General features: G+C 37.8%; 2 protein-coding genes across 2 annotated transcripts in view; one reads left to right on the plus strand and one right to left on the minus strand.

Moving 5' to 3' along the window:
* The first annotated feature begins 8,542 nt into the window (after positions 1–8,542).
* LOC139734580 (ADP-ribosylation factor-like protein 2) lies at positions 8,543–17,962 on the plus strand. Its single transcript, XM_071645363.1, has 5 exons — positions 8,543–8,648; positions 12,237–12,347; positions 13,993–14,155; positions 14,954–15,034; positions 17,735–17,962. Exons 1-5 carry the CDS (start codon positions 8,584–8,586, stop codon positions 17,867–17,869), a joined length of 555 nt encoding a protein of 184 aa, XP_071501464.1. The 5' UTR covers positions 8,543–8,583; the 3' UTR covers positions 17,870–17,962.
* A 5,129-nt stretch (positions 17,963–23,091) lies between these two features.
* LOC139734596 (uncharacterized) overlaps positions 23,092–25,168 on the minus strand; it is a 42,325-nt gene continuing 40,248 nt past the window's right edge. The window contains exon 13 of the mRNA XM_071645381.1: positions 23,092–23,554. Coding sequence (XP_071501482.1) covers positions 23,092–23,554 — 463 coding nt within the window. The remainder of the gene's footprint in view (positions 23,555–25,168) is intronic.

A 25,168-nucleotide genomic window follows, 5' to 3' on the forward strand; every position in this document is an offset into this window, starting at 1 on the left:
TAAAATATACATACCACACTAGCTAGGCATGCATGCACAGCTCAGTGCGGCATGCACCACGTTCTCATTTATACAGTATGCCAGAGGTCATAGGCCATGCACAAGCACACGCACAGCGCATGACAACGGGACAATGGATCATAGGAGGAGTGGGACCTCCAACGACCCACACTCGGCATTCACTGATCTGAAATTATTGTAGGATCATTGTGTGGAGAAACGACTGCCTTCATTCTGTCGAAGCAGTCAAGATATCATAGCGTTATAATTTTCCTTTTGGACAAAAAGTAAGGGAGTTAAAGATTTTAGGAGTGTAATTTAGTTTGGATCCAATGGGAAAGAAATATTGAATTATACCAGTAAAAGAAATACCGGTTACGGGTACAAGTATTCAATAAAATAATGATCGAAGCAACGTGAGTTGACATTAGTTGGGTAAATTCAGTTATAGTCCAGTCAAAATATGAAATGACCCACAACTAATTGCAACAGAAACGATTCCACTTGCATTTGACCCGGAAGAGCTATTAAAATAACATATTAAAAGTTCCCTAAAATTCGAGTGGTGGATCAGTGTCTAATTTGCATGAATTCAAAATGGCCGCCATACAACCTATTTATGCCTATATCTCGGGATATATAACCCACAGAAAGTAAATTCCGGTGTCTAAACCTATGTTTTTTAGGTCAAGGAATACAAATTTGTTATCTTTAGCAACTTTCAAGCATTCCTTTATATAGTTTTTACATACATTTGCATATAATCAAATATAAAATGGCCGCCATATTGCCTGTGCAAGCCCGTATCTTCGTATATCAGTAATGTAGTACACTTAGGAATAAGTCGCTATATATCTGGACATAAAACCCGCAGAAAATAGATTCTGGTGTCTAAACCTTTGTTTTTTTAGGTCAAAGAATACAATTATCATATAATCAGTAACTTTCAAGCTTCCCTTTATACATTTTCTGCATATATTTGCATTTAATTAAATGCAAATTGGCCGCCACAATGCCTCTACAGGCTTATATCTCTATCTGTAAAAGGTACCCAGTGTTGGTGTCTGTGGTCTTAATTTTACTGCTGAGAATCACTGATGTAGAATACGTTCCACTCAGGAATAATTACCTATATTTCACTAAAAAATTGCATAGCAATATTTACGCATAAATCTATTCAAATTTTTATCGTGAATATAATTTCAGATATAGGAATACGAGCTACAGAACGTTAATTGTACTGTAATTTCTACATCCAATATTTCAAGGGCAAAATTGTTAGAATTCCATTCACAACCTTAATGATTATCCTTACACCCAGTTTTATATTCTTGCATTAATTACAAGTATTGTATTACATTAAACTAACGTTTTCTTGAGATAAAGCCTCAGAACAGAAAACAACTGTAAGTAGCATCGAATAGAACATATCTTTATTTAACTGTAATCTCAACTTAGCTTCCAAAGTGTGCTCAATAGGTACACAACAGCAAAGTCTCAAATTATGTAGTAGGAATCGTTAAAAAGATTTTTATGATTGCATGATATTTAATGTATTATATCGTGTAATTTGCTCTCATGTTTACTGCTTATACTTGTGTCTATGTTGCAATACTTTAGGCCAAAGGGGGTGGGGGGAGTCATCAAGATCATGATTATCCATAAGCTACTCTACAAAAGTTTCATGAGTTTGGACATTCGTTTAGAGGATGTTCTTGTCATATTATCTCATATAGCTTTCAAAGTGTGCTTACGGTACACAAAAATTGGTCTTAAATCATTCAGCAGATTTTTTCAAACATCTTTTTCCTTACCTGCGATGATTTGCATCCATGTTTAGTCGATACTTGTGTCTTTTGTTGCAAAACTTTTGGCAAAGGCATGTTTATCTATGAGCAACATATAACCGTGATGATTTGTATGGAAGTGGATTTTGTCATATTTTTGCGCGGTTTCACCCATAGACTTACAGAAAACAGCCAGATACAAAAAAAGAAAAAAAAAGAAAAAGGAAATGCCTTAACATGTCTATTCCTAGTACTCTGGATTTATCAGTCAATCAATACAAACAGCATCCTTCTCATTGCTCATAGCTCATAAAAAGCTCATAAAACGCTTATAAATTCTGATAAGTGTTACTTTTACCATTTTTTCGTGTTGTATCTGCACCTTTATTAACCACGTTCGCACGTCCGGCTCAGTCGACGGCGTGCCAACTTCGCATATTATGCTCAACAAAACCGATCGATAAATCGCTAATCACTGCTAATCCCGCGGCACAATGAAAGCGTTTCTCGTGCTTTTGTTCCTCTCATATACGGCTTGCATTCTATGTTGTGATTGACTATCAAGTGGTGTTCCCAACTAGATTTGCTCGTACATTCTAAGTTTCTGTCACGGTTTTATATGCAAAACCAATGCCTTTACAGTAATGTAGGAACTGGTCATTCAAAAGACAATTTGAAAATACATTCTTCATAAAATTAATATCGAACCAAAGCTTGGCATTCCTCTTTAACTTTGCCTCTATTATGCCCATCTAAACATAAATTTTTAGAAGTTATACAAATTGGAAAACAGAATTCTTTCTCAAAGTATGACTACCTTCGTGTCTCAGAATAACGTGGCACACAGGGGGTTTCCACCATGGCACATAAAGAGTTAAAGGAAATGTTTCCTATTGCACTGAGGCTTCGCACTTATAACATTTTCATCAACACACAATTTTTTTTTCGGAAATGCGAGCAGCATGAAGGCTGAATTCAATTTTGCAGGCGAAAAAGCAGTCAGAAGTCTGATAAAAAACAAAATACATAAGATCATTTTCTGTTCCTAACACTTCCAAAAGGTCCCTTCCCTCCACTTCAGCAGCAGCTTTTCTTCAAGTTCAACAGTGGAAGGGAAATTATACAATCATTGGAATTGGGACGATTTGAGGAAGATGTTTAATCAAAAATATGTTTTGATCACTACAGACAAAGCTGCAGCTATTAAGGAACTCCTGAAGGAAGTCTGATGCAACTGCTAGACAGGCTGTTATCAACTGGTAGTGTATAGTTGCAGAGCAAACAGATTTGACTGCACACAACCCATATCAGTGGCAGATGCGGGCCATTATAGATCAGACACTTGTAATGTTGTATTTCTAAAATATGTGAGGAGTCAGATGATGCTGTTCTAATTGGTGACTAGGAATAGATAGCATTCTTGAAAGACATCAGCACAGTTTACAACAGATGTGAGACTTACCACTCTTCTCTTCGTCAGTATGAAATGAAGCCAGGATCCTGTTTGCTTTAAATTAATCAACTGCAATTTCACACTATCCTAGTCCAGAGTTTGTGGTAAATGCATAGAACACTTTGAGTGTAAGCGAGTTTACATGTTTTACACTTTTATCATTGATCTATGTTTTCAGAGATCACATGACATACCTTAAGTATCTGTATTAACGCAAGCCAGAAAATGAAAATGATGTACTTGAAACGGAAAAAAAGTTTTCTTGAAATCCAATGACTTTCATTCATTAGATTTTAAATTCATCTTAGCCAAAGGTTCAAGACAGCAAAAAAGGTTCAAGCTTATATTGCAAATAGCCATCATTTATCTTCTGGCGTCCTTCGACAGTCATGCATGCATTTTCAAAAACCATTTTCAGATTCTCTTTTAAGACCCCTTGTAATGACAGATTTTCAACAAACTAGGCAAGTAGCATCGCAAGGATGACAGACTATCAAGTTGTTCAAATAGACACCATGTCCAAACGGTCCCAGAACACCCAAATTAAGGAATCTATCATTTAAAAAAAAATCACACACACACACACACACACACACACACACACACAAAAGTAGAACCAGTTATAACAGAGCTAGGTAAAAAGTACAAAGATGAATATCTTGGAGACTGCTTAGTTTTAAGTTTCGCAGTTTTATCTTCTTTTCAAAATATTACACATTATTTTACAATTATATATATATATATATATATATATATATATATACTCCTAGATGGGTCATTTGGAAGACATTTCCATTTGTTTTATATGCAAATTTTAAAATACATGTTCAATGGCAATTTACGCAATGGAGACACGAAAATTGTCTCCTTAATGACCAGTTGTCTCCCTAATGAAGACACTTCCCCCCAATATGTCTCCCTAAGGTGCCAACTAGGGATATATATATACTTGTAGTCCGCGTGTTGGTACCAGTACAGAAAAGATGACGAAGTAGGGTGGTAATGCATTTCAGTCCAACAGTGCTATTTAGTCAGACCAAATTTTCGACGAATACATTCGTCTTTCTCCAGAATTGCCATTGTTTACCTTCAGGAAGACAAATGTATTCGTCAAAAATTTGGTCTGAATAAATAGCACTGTTGGACTGAAATGCATTACTGGCCTACTTCGTCATTTTATATATATATATATATATATATATATATATATATATATATATATATTGATAAGGTAGTCCACGTGTTGGCAAGATAAAAAGATAAGTAACAAAGCTGCAACAAAGTTCATGCTGTATTCACCAACGGTTTATTTATTTATTTTTTAGTGTGAAGAAATAAACCGTTGGTGAATACAGCATGAACTTTGTTGCAGCTTTGTTACTTATATATATATATATATATATATATATATATATATATATATATTATATAGTTCTTTTTTTACGTGTGGGCACTAATGTCCCCCTCTCTATCTAGAGTTGCTGCTTTTATAAAACCAGAAGAGCATTGAGTGAATACATCAGTGAGTGTATTAGCATACTTTCAAGATTATTGTGGCAGATGCAGGGGTGACCTCCTTGGGGCTAGTGCCAAATAGGGACAAATTTTCACTCTTTCATCTTCAAAAAAAAAAACCTGTTCAATTTGTTATCAAACTTGGCTGGTAGAATATTGGCAAAATGGGAAACCCCCCCCCCCCCCCCCCCGGCCACAGGATGCCCAAAGGCACCTTAAATCTGATCTAGGTGCGGCCGCCTTTGGGCTGGGACCAAATTATTGGAGGCCACTTTTGATTTTTGATCCTCCTTTTGAAAATACATGGTCGAATTTCCAACAAACTTAGTACTGTAGGTGTATTTATCGCTAGTGTCATGCATATATGGACATCATGCTTCCCTGGGCCCTGGAGGTCCCTAAAGGCTTCCACATATGGCCCTACAGGTTCCCAAAGTCTTCCTATTTCCTTTCTCCCAAGTAATAGTCTGTAAACATGCAAGGAAGGGGAACTTGAGATACTCGGATGAGGGCTGGGCCCCTGGGTCTTTTATTCAGAAAGTGAGTGAGTGACATGGTACCCTGATATGACAAGATCGTCATCTAATGTCCAAACTCATGAAACTTTTGTAGAGTAGCTTATGGATATAAGCTACTTTTAATTTGAATATACACGCAAATTTTTAGTGAAATGTAGGTAATTATTCCTGAGTGGAACGTATTCTACATCAGTGATTCTCAGCAGTAAAATTAAGACCACAGACACCAACACTGGGCACCTTCTACAGATAGAGATATAAGCCTGTAGAGGCATTGTGGCGGCCATTTTGCATTTAATTAAATGCAAATATATGCAGAAAATGTATAAAGGGAAGCTTGAAAGTTACTGATTATATGATAATTGTGGGCCTTGACCTAAAAAAACCCCAAAGTTTTAGACACCAGAATCTATTTTCTGCGGGTTTTATGTCCAGATATATAGCGACTTATTCCCGAGTGTAATACATTACTGATGTACGAAGATAAGGGCTTGCACAGGCAATATGGCGGCCATTTTGTATGTAATTATATGCAAATATATGTAAAAACAATATAAAGGAATGCTTGAAAGTTGCTAAAGATAACAAATTTGTATTCCTTGACCTAAAAAACATAGGTTTAGACACCGGAATTTACTTTCTGTGGGTTATATATCCCGAGATATAGGTATATATAGGTTGTATGGCGGCCATTTTGAATTTATGCAAATTAGATACTGATCCACCACTCGAATTTTAGGGAACTTTTAATATGTTATTTTAATAGCTCTTCCGGGTCAAACGCAAGTGGAATTGTTTCTGTTGCAATTAGTTGTGGGTTAACCCACTTTTTGTCGTATTTTGACTGGACTATTATTGAAGACTTTCATTTAAGTTAATATATTGGGTCTCTTACCTCTTTGCCTGAAAGGGTTCATAACGAATTGGAAATTGGTGTTTGGGAATTTATTTGGCTGTTTTGGTATTAGAGTAAAATTGATGCATTTTCCATCATTGAAAATGCTCAAAGAGAAATGTGAGTTAAAAGGTACGTTATTTACTTGTAAACAAGTAATGAAATGGAAACAATATTTTGAGTTTGTTACTAAACATATAGGAGGTAATTTTTGTTGCAATTATTTAATCTATTTTTCAATTTCTTTTTACCGGAATTTTATAGGGATTTGTTGGAAACATGAGTGAAAACAGGGAATTTAGGGCTAATTATAATCAAATAAGGAAGGAAGTATTTTTGAATAATAAAATGAATCGTATTGAAGGAAAACGCAGTTATAATGAAAATTTGTATTTGAAAAAATGTTTCAGATTGGAACATATACAATTGTATATATAATATTAGTGGACATGAATGGGGAATTATATTCAGTGGAATATTTTTTTGATAAAGGACTTAATTATTTAGATGTTTTAACTATTCAGAAAATATATTATGAAGTGCTTCCAATTGGGTGGAAAGGGAACGCAGAGATACAGAGGAAGAGAATGATGTAAGTGTTAGTGAAATGATTTTTATAAGAAAATGGGAGGAAGGTCCCTCTGGATAAGATTACCTCCAAAGTTTATGTTGAATTGGTGAAGAAAGTAAGTGACGATTCGTTGGTGAAAGAAAAATGAGAAATTTATATTTTTGTGATTTTTCTAGTAAATTTTCTAGTAAAGATATAAAATGGTAAGAAGCAGCACTTCGAGTTCTGTTTTAAGGGGTTTTCAATTCAGATTATTGCATGGAGTAGTGTACAGAAATCATCACTTATATAGTTTAAGTTTGTAAATGATAATTTATGTTCATTTTGTCACATGGAGGAAGATGGGTAGGCCTATAAACATTTGTTAATTTTCTGGGAAGGTTTGGGAAAAGTCTTAGTGTAGTACTTTTTTTGATTATGTTAATTTGCAACAGTTGAGTTTGGAAGAGACTCTTTTTGGTATTAATTTGCCAAATAATGGAAAAGCTCAGTTAGTTAATCACGTTATAATTTTGACGAAGAAATTACTTTTTAGGAAGAAAAAATATAACACCGCCACGGAGTATTTGATTGAAAATTCTGTAGAACAAGAAAAGTTAGAAGGTTTGGGGAAAGTGTAACTGAGTTGGGAAGAGATTCTTTTTTGTATTGATTTGCCAGATAAAGGAAACGCTCAGTTAGTTAATCACGTTATGATTTTGATGAAGAAATTACTTTTTTAGGAAGGAAAAATAACACACCACCAACGGAATATTTCAGTGGCGGATCGGGGGGGGGGGGGGGGGTGGGGGGGGGTGCACCGGGCAGGCGCCCCTCTTTATTCGTTGTTCAAACAAAAGAAATAAAACGAAAAAAATGAGACGAAACCCGGAAGTAGCACTCAAGATTTTTTTTTTTTTTGTGTTCCCCCCCCCCCCCATTACGGAATTTCTGGATCCGCCCCTGGTATTTGATTAAAACTTCAGAACAAGATAAGTTAGAGAAGAAAAGTTAGCAATTATACTACGCAATACGCTTGGACCAATATATTTGGAAAAGTGGGAATTGTTTTGGCCTAGTGTAAGGCCTATAATAATTACACATCCACCAGGAAATGCCTTTCGACGCACTCGAACTGAAATATGTGTATATGTATGTCAGTAGTGTACATACATGTTTTTAGTTGTCCCTGAGGATACATTTAGGTGGGAGGGAAGTTTTGAGGGGGTATTTTCGTAGGGTGGTATCTGTTTTTGTTTTGTTTTTGTCCTTAATAGGAATAAACTTCAATCAATGGATATGCCAGATAGAATGAACATGATGATATATAGGCTCTGTTATTGATATAGATATAACATTTTGTGCAGTACCGGCACTGAACGAATATCATTAAAAAGAGATTGTGTGTCATGAAAAAAAAAAAAAGTAGTAAGAAAAAGGATATTGCTGCATGATATGGTTTTGTGTTTTATGCTTGGTGAAAAAAGAAAATGCCTCAGAATGTATTGGATTATGCAATTTATGTTAACATGTATATTGTGATACATTTGTTTTGCACGATTTGATTCCATTGATGAAGAATAGAATATTCTTTAAAACCATCAAACAAAACAAAACAAAAAAAAACAACAACAACAACAAAAACATCGATGTCGATGACCCGGAAGCGCAGCGGGCGTACGGTGTGGTACGTACATGGTGTGGTGATCGTATTACGTATAATCATGGAGCTACAAGCTCCATGGTATAATAATCATGTCAATGGTATTTTCAGCGGAGCATAACTAGCAGAGCGAGGCGCGAGCGCGAGCGCGAGCATACGGTGCAACGGTGGCGTGGGTGCAGCTACGCAGGCGAAGACAGGCATGGGGCTGCTCACAATATTGAAGAAGATGAAGCAAAAGGAGAAGGAGATGCGTATACTTATGTTGTATCCTTTGAAAACCTCTGTTGTGTAAGATATTACTTCTCCACTAGCATTGCATTGATTATCAGCTTCACTCCATTCGATAATTCGAACTCCATGCAGACCGCAGCAGCAACATTTCTAGGTCCATATTATAGTCCCATATGTAGGATTCCATGTTGTAAGACTGAGTTCCGATATTTTCACGTAAATCGTACATTCGTAGATCTAACGAGTTAGGGTCATAGCCCATAGCCTAGCGGGTTAACCGCACCAGCGACCCCAATTCCAACACATATAGTAAGGGGTCGTTCACAATTATCAAAATTTTCACAAATGTACAAACCATACACTTTTCAAGACCCCCCCCCCCCCCATTAAAGTGTACAAAGAAAAATTTTGATATTTTTTTTTCGCATTATTTTCACTGTGTTCAGTTCTTGCTTGCGGTTGGTCTGCCTTTTTTGTCCCCGCCGAACGAGTTCGAGCAGGGGACTATGAAACGGGCTCCGTACGTGTGTGTGTCCGTGTGTCCGTCCGTGTGTCCGTCCGTCCGTCCGTCCGTCCGTCCGTCCGTGTGTCCGTGTGTGCGTCCGTGTGTGATCAAAATCTTCAATTTGCTACTTCTCTGTCATTTATGAGCCAATTTTGATTCTGTTTGCTTTATATGATAGCACTACATGGGAGCTTTGAAACTTCTACACAGAATTTCAGTCGTGACCTTTGACCTTGACCTTTGACCTATATTGTACATTTTGCTACAAAATGCTACTCCTTCGCCATTTCTAACCCGATTTCGATTCCGTTTGCTTTATGTGATGGCACTAGGTGAGGGCTTCAAAACTTCTACACAGAATTTTGACCTTTGACTTCTTTGACCTTTGACCTTGATTTTTTGACCTATATTGTACATTTTGCTACAAAATGCTACTCCTTCGCCATTTCTAACCCGATTTCGATTCCGTTTGCTTTATGTGATGGCACTATGTGAGGGCTTCAAAACTTCTACACAGAATTTTGACCTTTGACTTCTTTGACCTTTGACCTTGATTTTTGACCCATATTGTACATTTTGCTACGAAATGCTACTCCTTCTCCATTTTTAACCCGATTTCGATTCCGTTTGCTTTATATGATGGCACTAGTTGAGGGCTTTAAAACTTCTACACAGAATTTTGACCTTTGACCTCTTTGACCTTTGACCTTGATTTTCGACCTATATTGTGCATTTTGCTACAGAATGCTACTCCTTCGCCATTTCTAACCCGATTTCGATTCCGTTTGCTTTATGTGATAGCACTAGGTGAGGGCTTCAAAACTTCTGCACAGAATTTTGACCTTTGACCTTTGACCTTGATTTTTGACCTATATTGTACATTGGCTACAAAATGCTACTCCTTCGCCATTTCTAACCCAATTTCGATTCCATTTGCTTTATGTGATGGCACTAGGTGAGGGCTTCAAAACTTCTACACAGAATTTTGACCTTTGACTTCTTTGACCTTTGACCTTGATTTTTTACCTATATTGCACATTTTGTTACAAAATGCTACTTCCGGCGGGGACATATGTTACGCACCGCGTAATTTCTACTTTTCCTTGTTTCAGTTTGTGTCTAACAAGTTAATACAAATAGTCTACGGTTTTCGAAATTGGAAACCGTACGCCAGGTGTTGACCCCCTCCCCTCTCGCGCAATGGCTTTCTTGCGTATAAAATCAAAAATACGCGTGGGACGGGGCGCAATACGCTGGAACATTTGAACATGAATACAAATCAAGAAAAATTGGAGGGATACAGGTAAATAACCTGAGAAAAAAGGAGGAAAAAGAATTGAAGAAAATCCTCATTAGTATTGATACTGGTAATTATTGTTAACAAGTATAACACATATTTGCCTATTCACTGGATTTACATGCTTTTCAATGGAAAAACGGGCGGTCGTCTATTAAAATGATGAGCTTGCGCCGGTGTTCAGTGAAAAATGTCACTTGTGTTTGTCGCCGAGAATTCCGCGCGTACGGTACGAGTCAACAATCTGAGCCCGGGATATGAATCTGCGGTATTTTCTGCCTCAAGTGGAATGAAATAACTTAAGGTGAATATGAGGGATATTTTCTAGTAAGATACAAGGTATTCATTCAAAAAGTGGTCGATGAGTGGTACGTCCAACTAGCGCCCCGAGCCGATGTTAATCTAAGGTCTACTCGTTATTTTTTTCTTCTTCTTCTATGTTACTTTCCAACACCCCTAAGAAGGGGCCAACCGGACAGGGGGTGCGCTGGTGTTTATTGCGCGGAGAGAGAAGTTTAGAAACTAGTTGCTTCGCTCTTGGATGTAATGGAGCTTTGCTGCTTTGATTCATGAACATTGTGATGAAGGAGTCTGTGTGATCAAGGTGATGCCGGTTACTGTTGGTGGGAGTGCATTCCAATCCGAAATAGTTCTTTCGATTGACAAGACGCTTCCCTTAAGATTATAATTGTTTGATAATACAGACACGATCTCCATATTCATAATGCAAAAGATGTGATCAACGTTTTATGAATATGATGCTTGGTGAATGACTCTAGAAACTACTCTCGTTTCTCTAAATTGACTGCAAGATCGGTCTGTATCTGATCGTCGGGGCGGGGATAGATGTGTAGGTCAATGTTCCACGGAGACTGCGCATCTGGCTTCAAGAGCCGATAAGTAAAACAATAATAAAAGACTCCTCAGGACAGACAGATTTTTCTGTTTACTCTCTAAACATTGCATTAAAACCAGTCATGTGAAGACCCAATAATAAAAATTGGCAATAGATTTAGACATAAATTGCACATCTAGGTCTAAGATCCAGCCGGATCATCCATAGGGTGTCTTAACCCTGGGGAGCTCCTTTTTCTCTTCATACATAATTTTTGACTGCGATGAATGTAAGTTGCATGTTGGTGCAGCTGTAACCAGCTATGTGCACATGTGTGTGGCCGGATGGTAAAGACACATGCATGGGGCTCTATACACTGCCTTGTTCGTTTGTCTGTTGTCAATAATAGATTACCGGTATCACTCACAAAATTAATGAACAAATTCTTAATAATATCTTTAGGACAAGATCATTATGGTAAGTGGAGGCTAATTAGTTGGTTCTTTTTATAGTAATGTGGATCATGTTCCAGATACAACTTTTGTTTCATTACTTTATTTGCTATATTTTTGGCAGAATTATCCTCTTTCTGAGTGCTTCCACTTATTTCATGGAGGCAGAGTAACCAAGTTCATTGGTAGAGCAGTAACGAGAGCATTACCAATGCACTGTCAATGATTGCTTTTTAGTGAAAGACTCGACAATGAGTATTAATTCCATTGTCATGTTATCAATATCAGCATGTAGAGATTGCAAGGGTAACAGTACTAACACAGAGTTGGCATGTCAAAGAAAAGGAAAACCCTATGAAACAGATGTCTAACCTTTGTTTATCAATTGATGTGCTGCTGTTGTCAGAAACCAACTGAGATATTTTAATGGCCTTGATTATTGCCAGATTGACAGAATATCCATTGTTACCGTAATGATGTAGAAATCTGTAGTTTATCTGTAGTAGTTTCCTTTACCAGTGATTGATCACAGGGGTCTAGACAATGCTGGGAAAACAACCATTCTGAAGAAGTTTAATGGAGAGGACATCAACACCATTTCTCCTACCTTGGGTTTCAACATCAAGACATTGGAACACAAAGGGTAAGTAGAGGAAATGTGCAGTCTTAAAAAAGCCATAAAGATTACAAAATTCAGGTGACATCATTTCACTTTTTGCTACAAAAGTGTATCTCAGGTTGTTGCATGTTTTCTCCTATGATTGGACAGATGTCTCAGTATCAAAAAAAAAAAGGCCATACACATTTTTGTAAACCCAATACATGCACAAATTTGAAAATAGTATTAGAAGTCATATATTTGCATGACATTAACGGGTTCTATAGACAGAAATTGGCCCATCAGCAATTGAAATAGCTGCTTGTATTATTTATATCATGGCAGAATAGCTGCTACCAGTTACTGTAGTCATAGTGCTGGCTGAATTATGCTTTACATGTGCACTGTAAGTATTCACAGGAGCATTCATTAAACGGAAATGGAAACACACATACGAAAGATGACACGAGCTCACAGTATGTCCATTGTATGAGGAACTGAGTCAAGAGAAATGCTTTAAAAAAAATCCCAAGTATCACTTATTCAGATTTTTGTGGGGTGAAAGGGACAGTGCATGTAGTTATAGTGATATAGACAACTTGCATGTCATCAACAAGATTTCAACTTCATGAAAATTCTTCCGTCGTGATGTTTTCATTGCAACTGATTGACAAATTGCCCTACATCGACGTAAATAAGCACTGAATTGATCAGTGTTTTAGTAGTAGCCATGATAAAAAATCATGGGCGTACATACTCGAGCAGGATTCGAACCTACGACCTCCTGATCACCGGACAGGCGTCATCTCCACTAGACCACCGAGCTTTCGCCCGACAGCAAGTGTTGGTTCTAATCCTTATAGCATGCAGCGGGTACTGCTTTGTTATTCAAATTCATGAAAATTCTTCCGTCGTGATGTTTTCATTGCAACTGATTGACAAATTGCCCTACATCGACGTAAATAAGCACTGAATTGATCAGTGTTTTAGTAGTAGCCATGATAAAAAAATCATGGGCGTACATACTCGAGCAGGATTCGAACCTACGACCTCCTGTCAGGAGGTCGTAGGTCGGTGGTCTAGTGGAGATGACGCCTGTCCGGTGATCAGGAGGTCGTAGGTTCGAATCCTGCTCGAGTATGTACGCCCATGATTTTTTATCATGGCTACTACTAAAACACTGATCAATTCAGTGCTTATTTACGTCGATGTAGGGCAATTTGTCAATCAGTTGCAATGAAAACATCACGACGGAAGAATTTTCATGAATTTGAATAACAAAGCAGTACCCGCTGCATGCTATAAGGATTAGAACCAACACTTGCTGTCGGGCGAAAGCTCGGTGGTCTAGTGGAGATGACGCCTGTCCGGTGATCAGGAGGTCGTAGGTTCGAATCCTGCTCGAGTATGTACGCCCATGATTTTTTTATCATGGCTACTACTAAAACACTGATCAATTCAGTGCTTATTTACGTCGATGTAGGGCAATTTGTCAATCAGTTGCAAAGATTTCAACTGTTTGCACAAATTTTTATCATACTGCTGTAACTGTAGGCAACACTTCAAAGTCATATAATGGCTTTCTCTTGTGTGTTCTTAAATACTAGTAAGAATCTTTAGACTTTTAATATGTAATGTAATAAAGCAACAAAAAATTACAAATTTCTGTGTGTTTGTGTTCTTTGAAAAGATTCAAACTGAATATCTGGGATGTTGGCGGTCAGAAGTCCCTACGCTCGTACTGGAGGAACTATTTTGAGAGCACAGACGGTCTGGTGTGGGTTGTCGACAGTGCAGATAGGAGGAGACTCCTTGATTGCAAACAGGAACTCCACTCACTACTTCTAGAAGAGGTGCGCTATTAAACAGGCTACCAGCTGTGATGCAGTGCCTAATGGCTGATGTGCACATTGTTTTCTAGTCTGCTCATACTGTGAAAGTTGTTATTTTCATGAGAACACAAATATCATGAATCACTGTTGGGCTGTGAAGTTAACACAAAGAAAAAATCTCGACCTAATCGTGATCGCATTAAATTAGCGGTGTGATAATATCAACATGCTCATTTCGTAGCATCTGGCATCTTCTGAGCTGAGGCGTAACCATGGCCGTGGTTGGCATGAGACATGCATGCTAATATGTGTTATGTTACATGCATCCCTCCTTGTTGCCAAACCTGAAGCATTAAAGAGAGCGCAATGATCTTGGTTGCTGGGTATGCATTCTGTGTGTATTTGTAAATGTGGCTGTGATAGCCTCATTGACAAATGGCAGGAACAACATCTTGCGAAAATGCCTTCAACCTCCTCATTCTTGAAAATATCTGTCCACAAAAGTAACAGCTTTTACAGTTCATATCCATCTTGCAGGATGATAATGATAGTAATTGACTTCATATAAAATTGCTGCTATTCCAAAAAAAAAAAAAAAAAACAAGAAGAAGAAGAAGAAGAAGAAGAAGAAGAAGAATTATCCTCTGGAACTGCTTTTTCCAGTGTGGATAAAATTGAATGGATGATATATATTGTCAGAGCAGTCCCTGTAGCTGTGTTCCTTGTTTTCTGTGCAACCTAGTTTAACTTTACATCTCTAATTTAAAAAAGAAAATTAAGTGCATTACTCAAAAATTATTTTACAATGTTGTTTTACAGAGGTTAGCTGGTGCCACCCTAATAGTCTTTGCCAACAAACAAGATTTACCAGGAGCACTATCAGCAGATGAGATTAGACAGGTGAGTAGCACTACTGCCTGACAGCACATACAAGCAAATTACATTGTGTTATGAAATATGGACTATTTTGCAATGTGAATGTGTATTTCAAATTGACATGTCTCTAATTATATCTGCCAACTTGTTTAGAAAAAGACTCGTGGAGATCAACCTATTTGCCAGTACAATTACAAAAACGTCTTCGTGAATATCATAAGGGCTGTAAGTCATGCCAAATCTGTTATTCATGGGTGATATGCTGTGTGAGTTGTTGAACGGAGGGAAATTGGTTTACTAGACAAAAAGCAGATGCACACTGCATTTTGACAGGTCTCGGAGCACCTGGCATCATGACTTTCAGCGGAATGGTTTGGAGTTGCACTCAACATTTTAGTAGCAACTCGTCATTGTATTTGGTGCCACCCTGTTTTTCTGGTCTACCATGCCATGTATATAGTGTACTCTTGTTTATGGTAAGTGTTACAGACATGTAAGTGTTACAGGCATGTTTCCATAAAGCGTTATTTGTTTTAACATATATGATATGCATGTTATGTTAGCAAATTTAACATCACATGGGAATACGTCCACATTACCCTTTTGTGATTCTATGTACATGTATTCAGTTTTGGTATTGCCAAACCAGGAAAAAAAAAAGTTTAGAAACTATTTGCAACATTTAGTCAGCACTAACAATTTCCCCTTTTGGATATGATGAACTTAAGATAGTGCAATTGCAGACTGTGCAGAAATCTACAGCATACAGTGCACTCTCGTTATAACGAACACGGTTATAACGAAATTCTGGTTACGACGCAGTTAAGATTCAGGCCACAACTTTATCATTTATTTGTTTGGTTATAACGAAATTTCGATATGACGAAAGAAAAGTGCCGGTCCCGAGGACTTTATTATAACGGGAGTCCACTGTACATAGCTTAAAGTGAAAACAAAGTTTTGGTAAGGGTTTGAGAACCCGTCTGGCACCATTTCATATTTGCTTGCAATATGTTGAAAGAGTCTACAAAGAAACTTACCTGGCTGACGCGATTTGCCGGGATGATGAGTCGTTTTGGAGTATTTTGAGAAAAATAATAAAAGTCGGAAAACCGACTTTTATTCCAGAAGGATCCAGACTAACTCGGTCTCAGGGAAAACTTGACCCTATTTCAGACAATTTACACGCAGTTCATGATCGCCATATTCTACTGTATAATACCCAATACCAAACGAGGCCTAACTGAACAGACAGGAAAGTGCGTGCTAATCCTGTACAACACAGATGGACAGCGCGCTGTCCTCAAGCGTATACGCACATCACCTCAGTTGCTGAGACGCATTGTTGTTTATCAAGCGTCTTTGATTGTTTTTAGAGGTGCTTGATAGGCGCACACTAATTTTGCATGCGCGCCAGAGAGATTTTTTGATGCGCGTGTTGTAACAACTCGGACCATTACTGCGAGTAGCCACAACGCAAAGTGCTATACAGGCCGCTCCCATAGAACAACACTGTACAATCCAGAGGGACAACCCAGACAACTCAGCCCGCCGTCAAAGCGAGGCCGAGTTATCCCCGAGTCCGAGTTTAGCCTGATCCCGTTCGGGTAAGTTCTGAGACTGAACCTTTTTGGTTAATATTTCGCATTTTCGTCGTTACCCATCGAATATCTTGTTATTACAGCGTTATTCCGCACATTTCCTAGGAATACGTTCACATTTGGGAGCGAAATTTGACAACTTTTGCAGGCGTACCAGAACTATGTTTGGGCTTTAAGTTGGTCTTCTGATAAGATAACACCTGTATTGACCCCATAATTTATACCCCATTTATACACAAATTTGGGCACAGGAGCACTCCCACTTTTCCCTGTTTGATTTGTTCATACTGAGTCACCACATGCCAAGACCACAGACAAAGTGATTGAGAGGGCCATGATTGACATGGTAACTTTTGCGCATGTAGGAACTTCTAAAGTAATAAACTGTATGCACAAAGGTCAGTGCACTGCATACCACTTCTGGAGTGCTTTAAACGTTGGTGACCATTTATACAGAGTTTTCATAGGGTGTGTCAGGGGCGCTCCTTAGCCTAGCCTTGAGAGGGGCATAACATAAGAGCACTTCAGGGTCACTTTAATAGCACATGATATAGAGTTAAGTTTGCTTCAGAAGCACTCCTGGAGAGCTCTGATGCCCTGTGTAATCAATTCTCGGTATCGCCAATGCACAGAAAACTTCCGCGCACGCTAGAAAGCCCTATCACAGATGCACTGTGGAATTTTCGGTGCCGTTGTCGCTTCCAGTTGTCCTACGCGTGTCTTAGTTCCCATGCAATTCAATGCAATTTTTGCCTGCTTTTCTTTTGTTGTTGCTTTTTTCTTCGCTTAGAATTTAACTAAAAAAGAGTTTAAAATTTCAAAATTTTACTGATTTGCAGTCACTAGAGTCATGGTTCACTACTGCAAGGCTTCAATGTGCTGGTCACATGATAGAAAGCAAAGTAATCTTCAACGAAAAATACCCCAGGATATAGACGGAACGTGACCTGAGTGCATATGCAGCCAAAACCAGGGCAAGTTTGTCCCCTGAGCTATCCCATAATGCATCTAAAACGCTGCTCTGCGCATGGCACCTAGGTATTGGCGATACCAAGAATTTCAGCACATCAATACATCCATGGAGTGCATGGTAACATGTGCTATTTGTTTTGTCACCCTCCAGGCTTTGGAGCTAGACCAAATCAAAACACATCACTGGCTGATCCTTGGTTGCAGCGCTGTGACAGGAGAAAACCTGCTCTATGGTGTCAACTGGCTTATAGATGACATTGCCTCCAGACTCTTTACCATGGACTGACAGGAGTGGACATTGACGTATGTCTATTTTGATATTTTTGCTCAGACCCTACACCCCCTTGTTGAGCATCACAAGTGTAAATGCTGCATGTACTCCCTGTAGTGGCAAGTCTTTTTTTTATCCATATGTGGTGACTTACCTCCTCTCCCTGACTTTTGTGCCAAGGAACTGTGTGCTAGGTCTGTGGCAGAATTCTTTGCTTGCATATCACCTATGTGTAAATAGGAGAGAGCTGTGAAGTCCCCAAACTTGTGCATGTTTAAACCACTGGCTGATAAATAGCAGATTGTAAACTTTGAGGAATATTAGACAAATTACTTGATTGGGACCTTGTATTTGTCAGTGTATCATCTGCCATGTCTTACCATTGACACTGAAGAAGCTATGTCAGTCGTATGACTGTTATAGAAGCTACCTGTACTCTCTGGTTTGTATTGCATGAAAAGCAGAGAAGATGGAGAGACACTTGCAAAGAGCCTGTTCAAAATGACTGAAAATGTTTTGAAGTGTATGAATTTGTCAATGTGTGGACTTTGGAGCTTCATCTCTTGAACACCATGTTCTGTGGTTAGAGTGTTCATAGAGCAAAGAAGAGTCTTAGCTCTATTTCATTTGCCAGATAAACTTGTCACAAAAAAATGTTTCAGGTGTATTAACCAGATTCCCAGTAATTGCTCTTTGTCCTTATTAAATGGAAGCATTCAAAAAGTTCAGTCTGCCAACAGCTTAAGGTACATAACTATTTTGCTCATGTATTGATAAGTAAATATTAAAGGTACCACACTAAGTTGTTCTGTGCGAGCCTGTTGGCGTCCATAGAAATGCAAGAAGAGGGGAACCCAGGAGGACTTACTGAGGATGGCCACAGGTCCTCGGGTGACACAAGGCAGTCACTCATATAATGAAAGACAAAGGCTGCTAGAAAGAACTTAATCATCAATCTTAGGAGTTTTACCTGACTTGATCAATTGATTGATTTCAAAGCTATGACCCTTTAGTATTGCCCGTTGTAAGTATTGATCAATCTTGACTGTCACAAATATTGACAGTGCATATTATGGTGTACATTGCCCTATTACCTAATGTATGACCAAGACATGACAGGAAACTTATATCCTCAGCCAAAGTCAAGTGATATTTCTATCATTTGCAACAAAATTATAATTACCAAACGCAGTTGTGGCTGAAAAGGGCACCATTTGGCCAAGATTTGCTGACCTTTGACCTGAACTTGTGACTTTCATTTTTATTGTTTCATTCAAATATGTGTATATTTGACACGAGTATGTTGTAGCTGATGTTAATGTTTCTGAATGACATTTTTAGCGAAGGCAAGGGGCTTTTTACCATTGATCTAGAGGGGTTTAGCCAGGCAGCATCTAGTCAGGATACCTTTGGGTCATGTTGCATGCATGGGCAGTGTATCATGAACATCCCTCAGTGTCTATATTTTAAGAGGATAATAATGAGACTTTGGGTAGATGGACAACCTGAAAAAAAAAGTATATATATATTTACATTACTGTTTTAGGACAGTGTTAATAGATGTTCAATATGCTATAGAGGTTTTCAAGATTTCACTGCATGGAAAAAGTAGAAGAAGACATTGACACCGATTGCATAGATTAGGATTTATTAGAGAAGGGGGAAATCATCTTCCAATTCCAACAAAATATACAAATGTATGGCCAAATATTATGTTTTTATCATACATAAAATATATAATTTACTATGATATCACATATATACACACAGCAGAAGTGCACATTACACTACTAGTTTTGTATATGAATACAATTACTATATTAGATTACACTTGCATTGTATAAAAGGCACACGTTGTGTAAGTGTAACATTTCAGGAAATATCAAAATAACAAAGTAAAGATAGTGCCATAAAAAAAAGAAACCCTGCATAGTGTTGCATAGGATATTTAGAATGTCATAAGCTTTGGCATCAGAAAATATAGCATTTTGATAAAGATAAGGGATGGGTTTTGCTTATTTTTCCAACTTTAGAGTTGATATACTTTATAATGAATATCTTGAAAATCTCGAAAGACATTATTTTCTAAGAAATATTAAGATACTTGTCACTTCACGCTGCAGAAGTTGTATCAGCAAGCAATGTCACGGGTGTGAAAAAACAAGATTGCAACCTTGAAGACTTCTGTGATTTTTTTTTTTTAAGATTGTTATCTGGCATTCAATTGTTTTATTTGGCTCATGTATCCAATTTCAGTCAAATTGTTATCAATTTGCCTCATGTCCTGTTTTATTTATCCTGTTCTTGCTTTGATTTTTAATTTGTTTCAGATAGAAAGCAACCATGATTTGTACTGGAGAAATATTTTTATTGTACCTTATTGGTGTATAAACAAGTAAAAATATGTGAAATTTCACTCATGAAATTGCTCTTAAAGACATAAGCATTGATGATGGCTTACTTCAGAACTTGATTGAATTGCAGGAAATTTCTCTGTTCCGTATTATTCAACAAATGGTCATAAGATTTTCAAGTGTAAGTGACACTATATTGATTTTTCACTAGAAATGGAAGATTTGATTGCAAACATGATGCTACTCAACATACTTCCCTTCTCAGATCACTGTCACATATATGGAGTAGAGCCCATCGAAGTGCAATACCACTGTATATTGAAGTGGCATCAAACTATAAAATGTAACGTATCAACTTTGCTCAGAATGTCAAGAAGTTTCATCAAAATCAAACATAACACAGTAAAGTTATGGAATCTTCAGGTTTCTTGTTTTCACTGACAGCGACATTAGTTGCAACCATTTATCAGAACTTTCAGTTTTTATGCAATGACATTAAGAACACCACGTTTTTGATCAATGATTTAGCAACTACAACCTCTTCTCCATAAGAGTCATTATGGTTAACTTATTACAGCACAAGAATTAGCTTTGTATCAAACAAATAGAATTTATTGAGGTTTTGTGGGGTGAAAGGAAAACTAGCATCATTATCTCATCTACTTTGCTAATACTGTGCACTCACATTATAACAAACACGGTTATAACGAAATCCTGGTTACAACAAAGTAAAAATTCAGGCTTTAATATTATCAGTTTTATATGTTTTATTGTTTATCTGTTTGGTTACAACAAAATTTTGATGTAATGAAAGAAAACTGCCTTTCCCAAAGACTTTGTTATACCGGGATTCGACTGTACATGTATCACCGCTTAGTGATAACATGTGAAGCATGTAGAGTACAGATGAATCTTATCACTTTCATATTTCATGTATATGATTTGATGACACTTCTATTATGTTTGGTTTGATGTTACTTGTTTGAGTCAACTTGAATGTGAAATGCAATTACACTGTAATATTTTAACACATTTCTGAAGATATTTTGAGGCAATTCATATTTTGCAGTAAAGTTTGAAATATGCAGTTGTCAGTGTAAAAAAAAAGTAGAGACAGTAAAAAAAAAAATAGAAACTGTAAAATGAAAGTGCATTTTGAAAGATTCTTTGGTAAGATCATGAGTACTTGAATATTATATACACCCTGTGATTCTTTGATCCTGTTTCACATTGTAAATGATAATTGATCATATTTTGCAAAATGTAGCTGAACAATTCTTACATTACAGTGATGTGACTTCAAGTAATTGCTTACATCACACAATAGGCACAGCCACTACTTTTACTGACTAGCTCAACATGCATACTGATAAAGTATTGACATTTTGAAGAGTGGATGTAATAATGCACAACCTGCATTCTTGATTCCCTCTCCCCTAATAGCTTGGACCAAATGGAGATATAAATTCTCAAATTCAATGATGAACATGATTTGTTGATATATTGCATAAAACCCAAGCTTAGTTCCCTTTGAATAGCATTGTAAAATATCCAATAATGAATTATTCATTCACTGAATTGCTTTGAACAAGCAAGTGAACTTTTCTTATGCACTATAATTATGGAATAGACAACCATTTTCATAATCAACATGATTACATGGTCTTACATTCAATTATTACACCTAAATTCAGTACAGAATGTATCAGAGGTATAAGATAGCTCCAAATTAATGAGTTGTCTTCAGTTGGTTAGGTGAATATTTCTTTCCAACAATCTTATAGATATCACAACCACCTTCAGTGAAAGTAAACAAATATTTTGTCATATATTTGAAAGCACAACACTAGAAACAATGGTAAAGTTTAAGTTGTTCAGCTTTCCACCAGCAGGCCATACCACCTATAGATGCTACTGAATTGTAGGGAGTCGCTTATATGGAAGTGGCTGAATAGATTATAGTCTGTGTATTGAAGTACATGCATATGTTGAATGGAACGTAAACAGTTTCACACCAAATGCATCCCTTGGGACTTATCCACATAAAGAAACATCTGCATTGTCTGAAACACAAAAGGCACAGTCCAGTGTGTTTTGTATTATTTTAAAGCAACTGAAGGTGAAAAAATTCTAGAAAAATGCCCCATTGTAGGATGTGCACCATGTAAGATAGATCCCTGTCACCTGATGCTACACTGCACTACACTATTCTACAAACTGCGAAAAACTGAGATGTCCAGACTTCAGGTCAATGTTCAGAGAGTACTTCAGATCAGTACACACATGTATATTATGGCCATGTGATTGCAAGCTACTGATGACCAGTTAAAGACAATAACTTCTTCTTCAAATAGGCATAGCAAATGAATAGTCACACATCAACTCCAACCTAATGTTTCACTTTGGATGTACTCATTGCTGCTTTTTGAGAATGCTTTATGCTTTTCAACACATAACAAAAAGCAGTAAGTGTATGCATTCTCATTAAGCAAACAACATTCTCAAATGTCAATGATTTGGAAATGTTGTAACATTTCATGTCATATGCAGTGAATACATGTTGTATTTTCATCTACAGAGCAGGAAGCAGCTCAGAATTCCTGACTTTGTTCTTTGTTCAACTTATCATTGGAGCTTGATCACAAACCTCAGATGCTGTGCTATATCTGCTCATGAAAGTTCTTGGTTTTGGAATGTACACTGTATGGTGAACCATAATGGAGCAAGCAGCCCATTGATGAGTAATGGACAGCGGCTTTTAATCCTTTCCTACAGACATCAGTGCTTTCGTTGGTCCATCAATCCATTAGATATCTGGAAGGAAAGATGTCCTCACATCCAACCATGTACAGTATTGATAGTGTTAGAAGGAGCATGTACCGCTCATAGCGTTGAGTTCAATGCAGCATTCTTGCGGGGTGACTTTTGCCTTGGTGATGCTGCCTTGGAAGGACTCTTGGCCCTGCTCACAGGGCTAGGAGTTCTCCTGGCAAGCATCTGTGGGTCCATGGTTTTACTCAGCCACTCCTCCTCATTGATATATGCCTCGTTGAGCTCACTAGTGAAATTGACAGTGGCGTCCAGGGAGCGTATCGCCGCACTGACGTCATCTGCCTTCCTTCCCTGGGCGTCCCACTGCTTCTTGTCAGGCTTGATGGTGTCACGCAGCTTCTGCAGCCGGTCAGGCGACAGGGAGTCCCGCACCTGGCGAGGCTTCAGGTCCTGGAACTGCTCGGCCACGGGCTTGTACAGGGGGTTGCGCCGGTTCTGGTGCACTCTTTCCATCTGCCGTTTGCGCTCCTCCCGCTCAGCCTGGATCATCTCCTGATGGCCAATCTTAAGCTCACTGCATGGCGTTGAGCAAAGAGAAAGGGAGGCAGAAAAGGACAAGGGGGAGGGGAAAGGGGAGTGGGGAATGTGGCGACATTTTGAGGATGAGGAGATGAGAGTGTGTGCAGTCCCAATACATAGGGAAGAATGTGCAGATGAAGGTGGGATGAATGTAGCCAGGAATACAATAGTCACCAGAGTGGGTGTCATGTGAGAAGAGAGGATACATATGAATGTTAAGATTCAGGGAAATGATGACAAAGAAGTAAAGATTGTGCAAATGAAAACGTAGGATAGAGATGAAAAAGGGGGAGGCTCAGAGAAGTTTCATTACACATTACGTGTACACGTAGTTGATTGTGAGGAGTTCCATTGAACGTGCAATAAGCAGAATGAAGGTGTTTGACATAGGTGACAATGATGCAGACAGCACAATGACACAGGACAGCAAATGACAGAATTCAGTATGAGATAGACAGGAGACGGGAGAAACAAAATAATTTATTCATCAATGTGGCAGTATAATACAATCATTTGGAGAAAAAAAAAAATGTTTGCAGATAAACAGCACAGATAAGTTTCCTGAGGTGTATACGCACATTTAAAGAAAAAAAAGATAAATGATATGATACTCAGCGCTGCCATTTTTACCTGCAAATATCGTATATGTCAAGGAAATTCAGAAGCAAATAAATACATGTGCGCATATGTGTGAGCTACATTCTGTGCGCACATTCATTGGAGAAAAATTCCAAAAACAAACTTTCAAGCCCGGTATAGTATTCAATTGTGGAGGAATTTTCATGCCATCATAACTTCATTGACAAAAATGTCAAATATTAGATATTCAAGTGTTGAGAGTAAAGCCACACATTGCATATTCAGTATGATATGCTATATTCTCCCTCTGTTTCTTTCTTTCATATAGTTTGTACATAGTGTCTAGTCAGCTTTCATCTCCAGCCTGTAATGTGTCACATGGTCGCTTCAAGATCGCTCATGGACCATCTTCTGGCACAGTGGCACCACCATTTGGCAAAGCAGATCTTCACCACTCATCAAAATCTGGCTAGAGAGTGTTTATATCCCGATCATCTCGTCAAGCTGTTGCCGTGGTATGATCACACTGGGACACCACAGGAGATGAACACAGAACAGCGGACAGAGAAACAGGAATTTATTTTGTTTTCACATGCCAAAATACAACTACATGCCAGTTGTACAAGTATAGAAATACATGTATGTAAACAACTGAGGAATACTGTATACTCCGTTTATGTTTAAAACACTGTTTTCGTATTCCCTCGAGTGTCAACTGATATTTTTAGGAACAACTCGTGAAAATATTGACACCCATGAGAGACTCACAAATCACAAAGTATTCTCTTGTAAAGGGATTAATATTGGTACTTACTGTATTTCTCATTTCATTGCAAGGGTTTGCAATCACAAATTTAACCACTCACAAAATTGTCTTACAAGTCTCAATTCACTAAATATCTTATGGAATACATGGTGTATACAGTATTGCTTTTAACAATATGGGATAGGAAAGTCCCCAACTCAACAGGACATTTTTTAAGGCTTCATTACCTTTCAAGCTCCCAAATGATTATGGGAATGACTTTAT

This window comes from Diadema antillarum, unplaced genomic scaffold (genome assembly GCF_040938485.1).
Source record: "Diadema antillarum isolate AM-2024a unplaced genomic scaffold, OU_Dant_1.0 seq00000533_RagTag, whole genome shotgun sequence".
Classification (NCBI taxonomy): domain Eukaryota; kingdom Metazoa; phylum Echinodermata; class Echinoidea; order Diadematoida; family Diadematidae; genus Diadema; species Diadema antillarum.

Excerpts from the sequence above, each read along its gene's own strand:
- LOC139734580 (XM_071645363.1), top strand. The coding sequence starts at position 8,584 with ATGGGGCTGCTCACAATATTGAAGAAGATGAAGCAAAAGGAGAAGGAG. Across the intron at positions 8,649-12,236 it reads GAGATGCGTATACTTATGTT|GGGTCTAGACAATGCTGGGA; the intron begins GTATCCTTTGAA and ends GATTGATCACAG. Across the intron at positions 14,156-14,953 it reads ACTCACTACTTCTAGAAGAG|AGGTTAGCTGGTGCCACCCT; the intron begins GTGCGCTATTAA and ends GTTGTTTTACAG.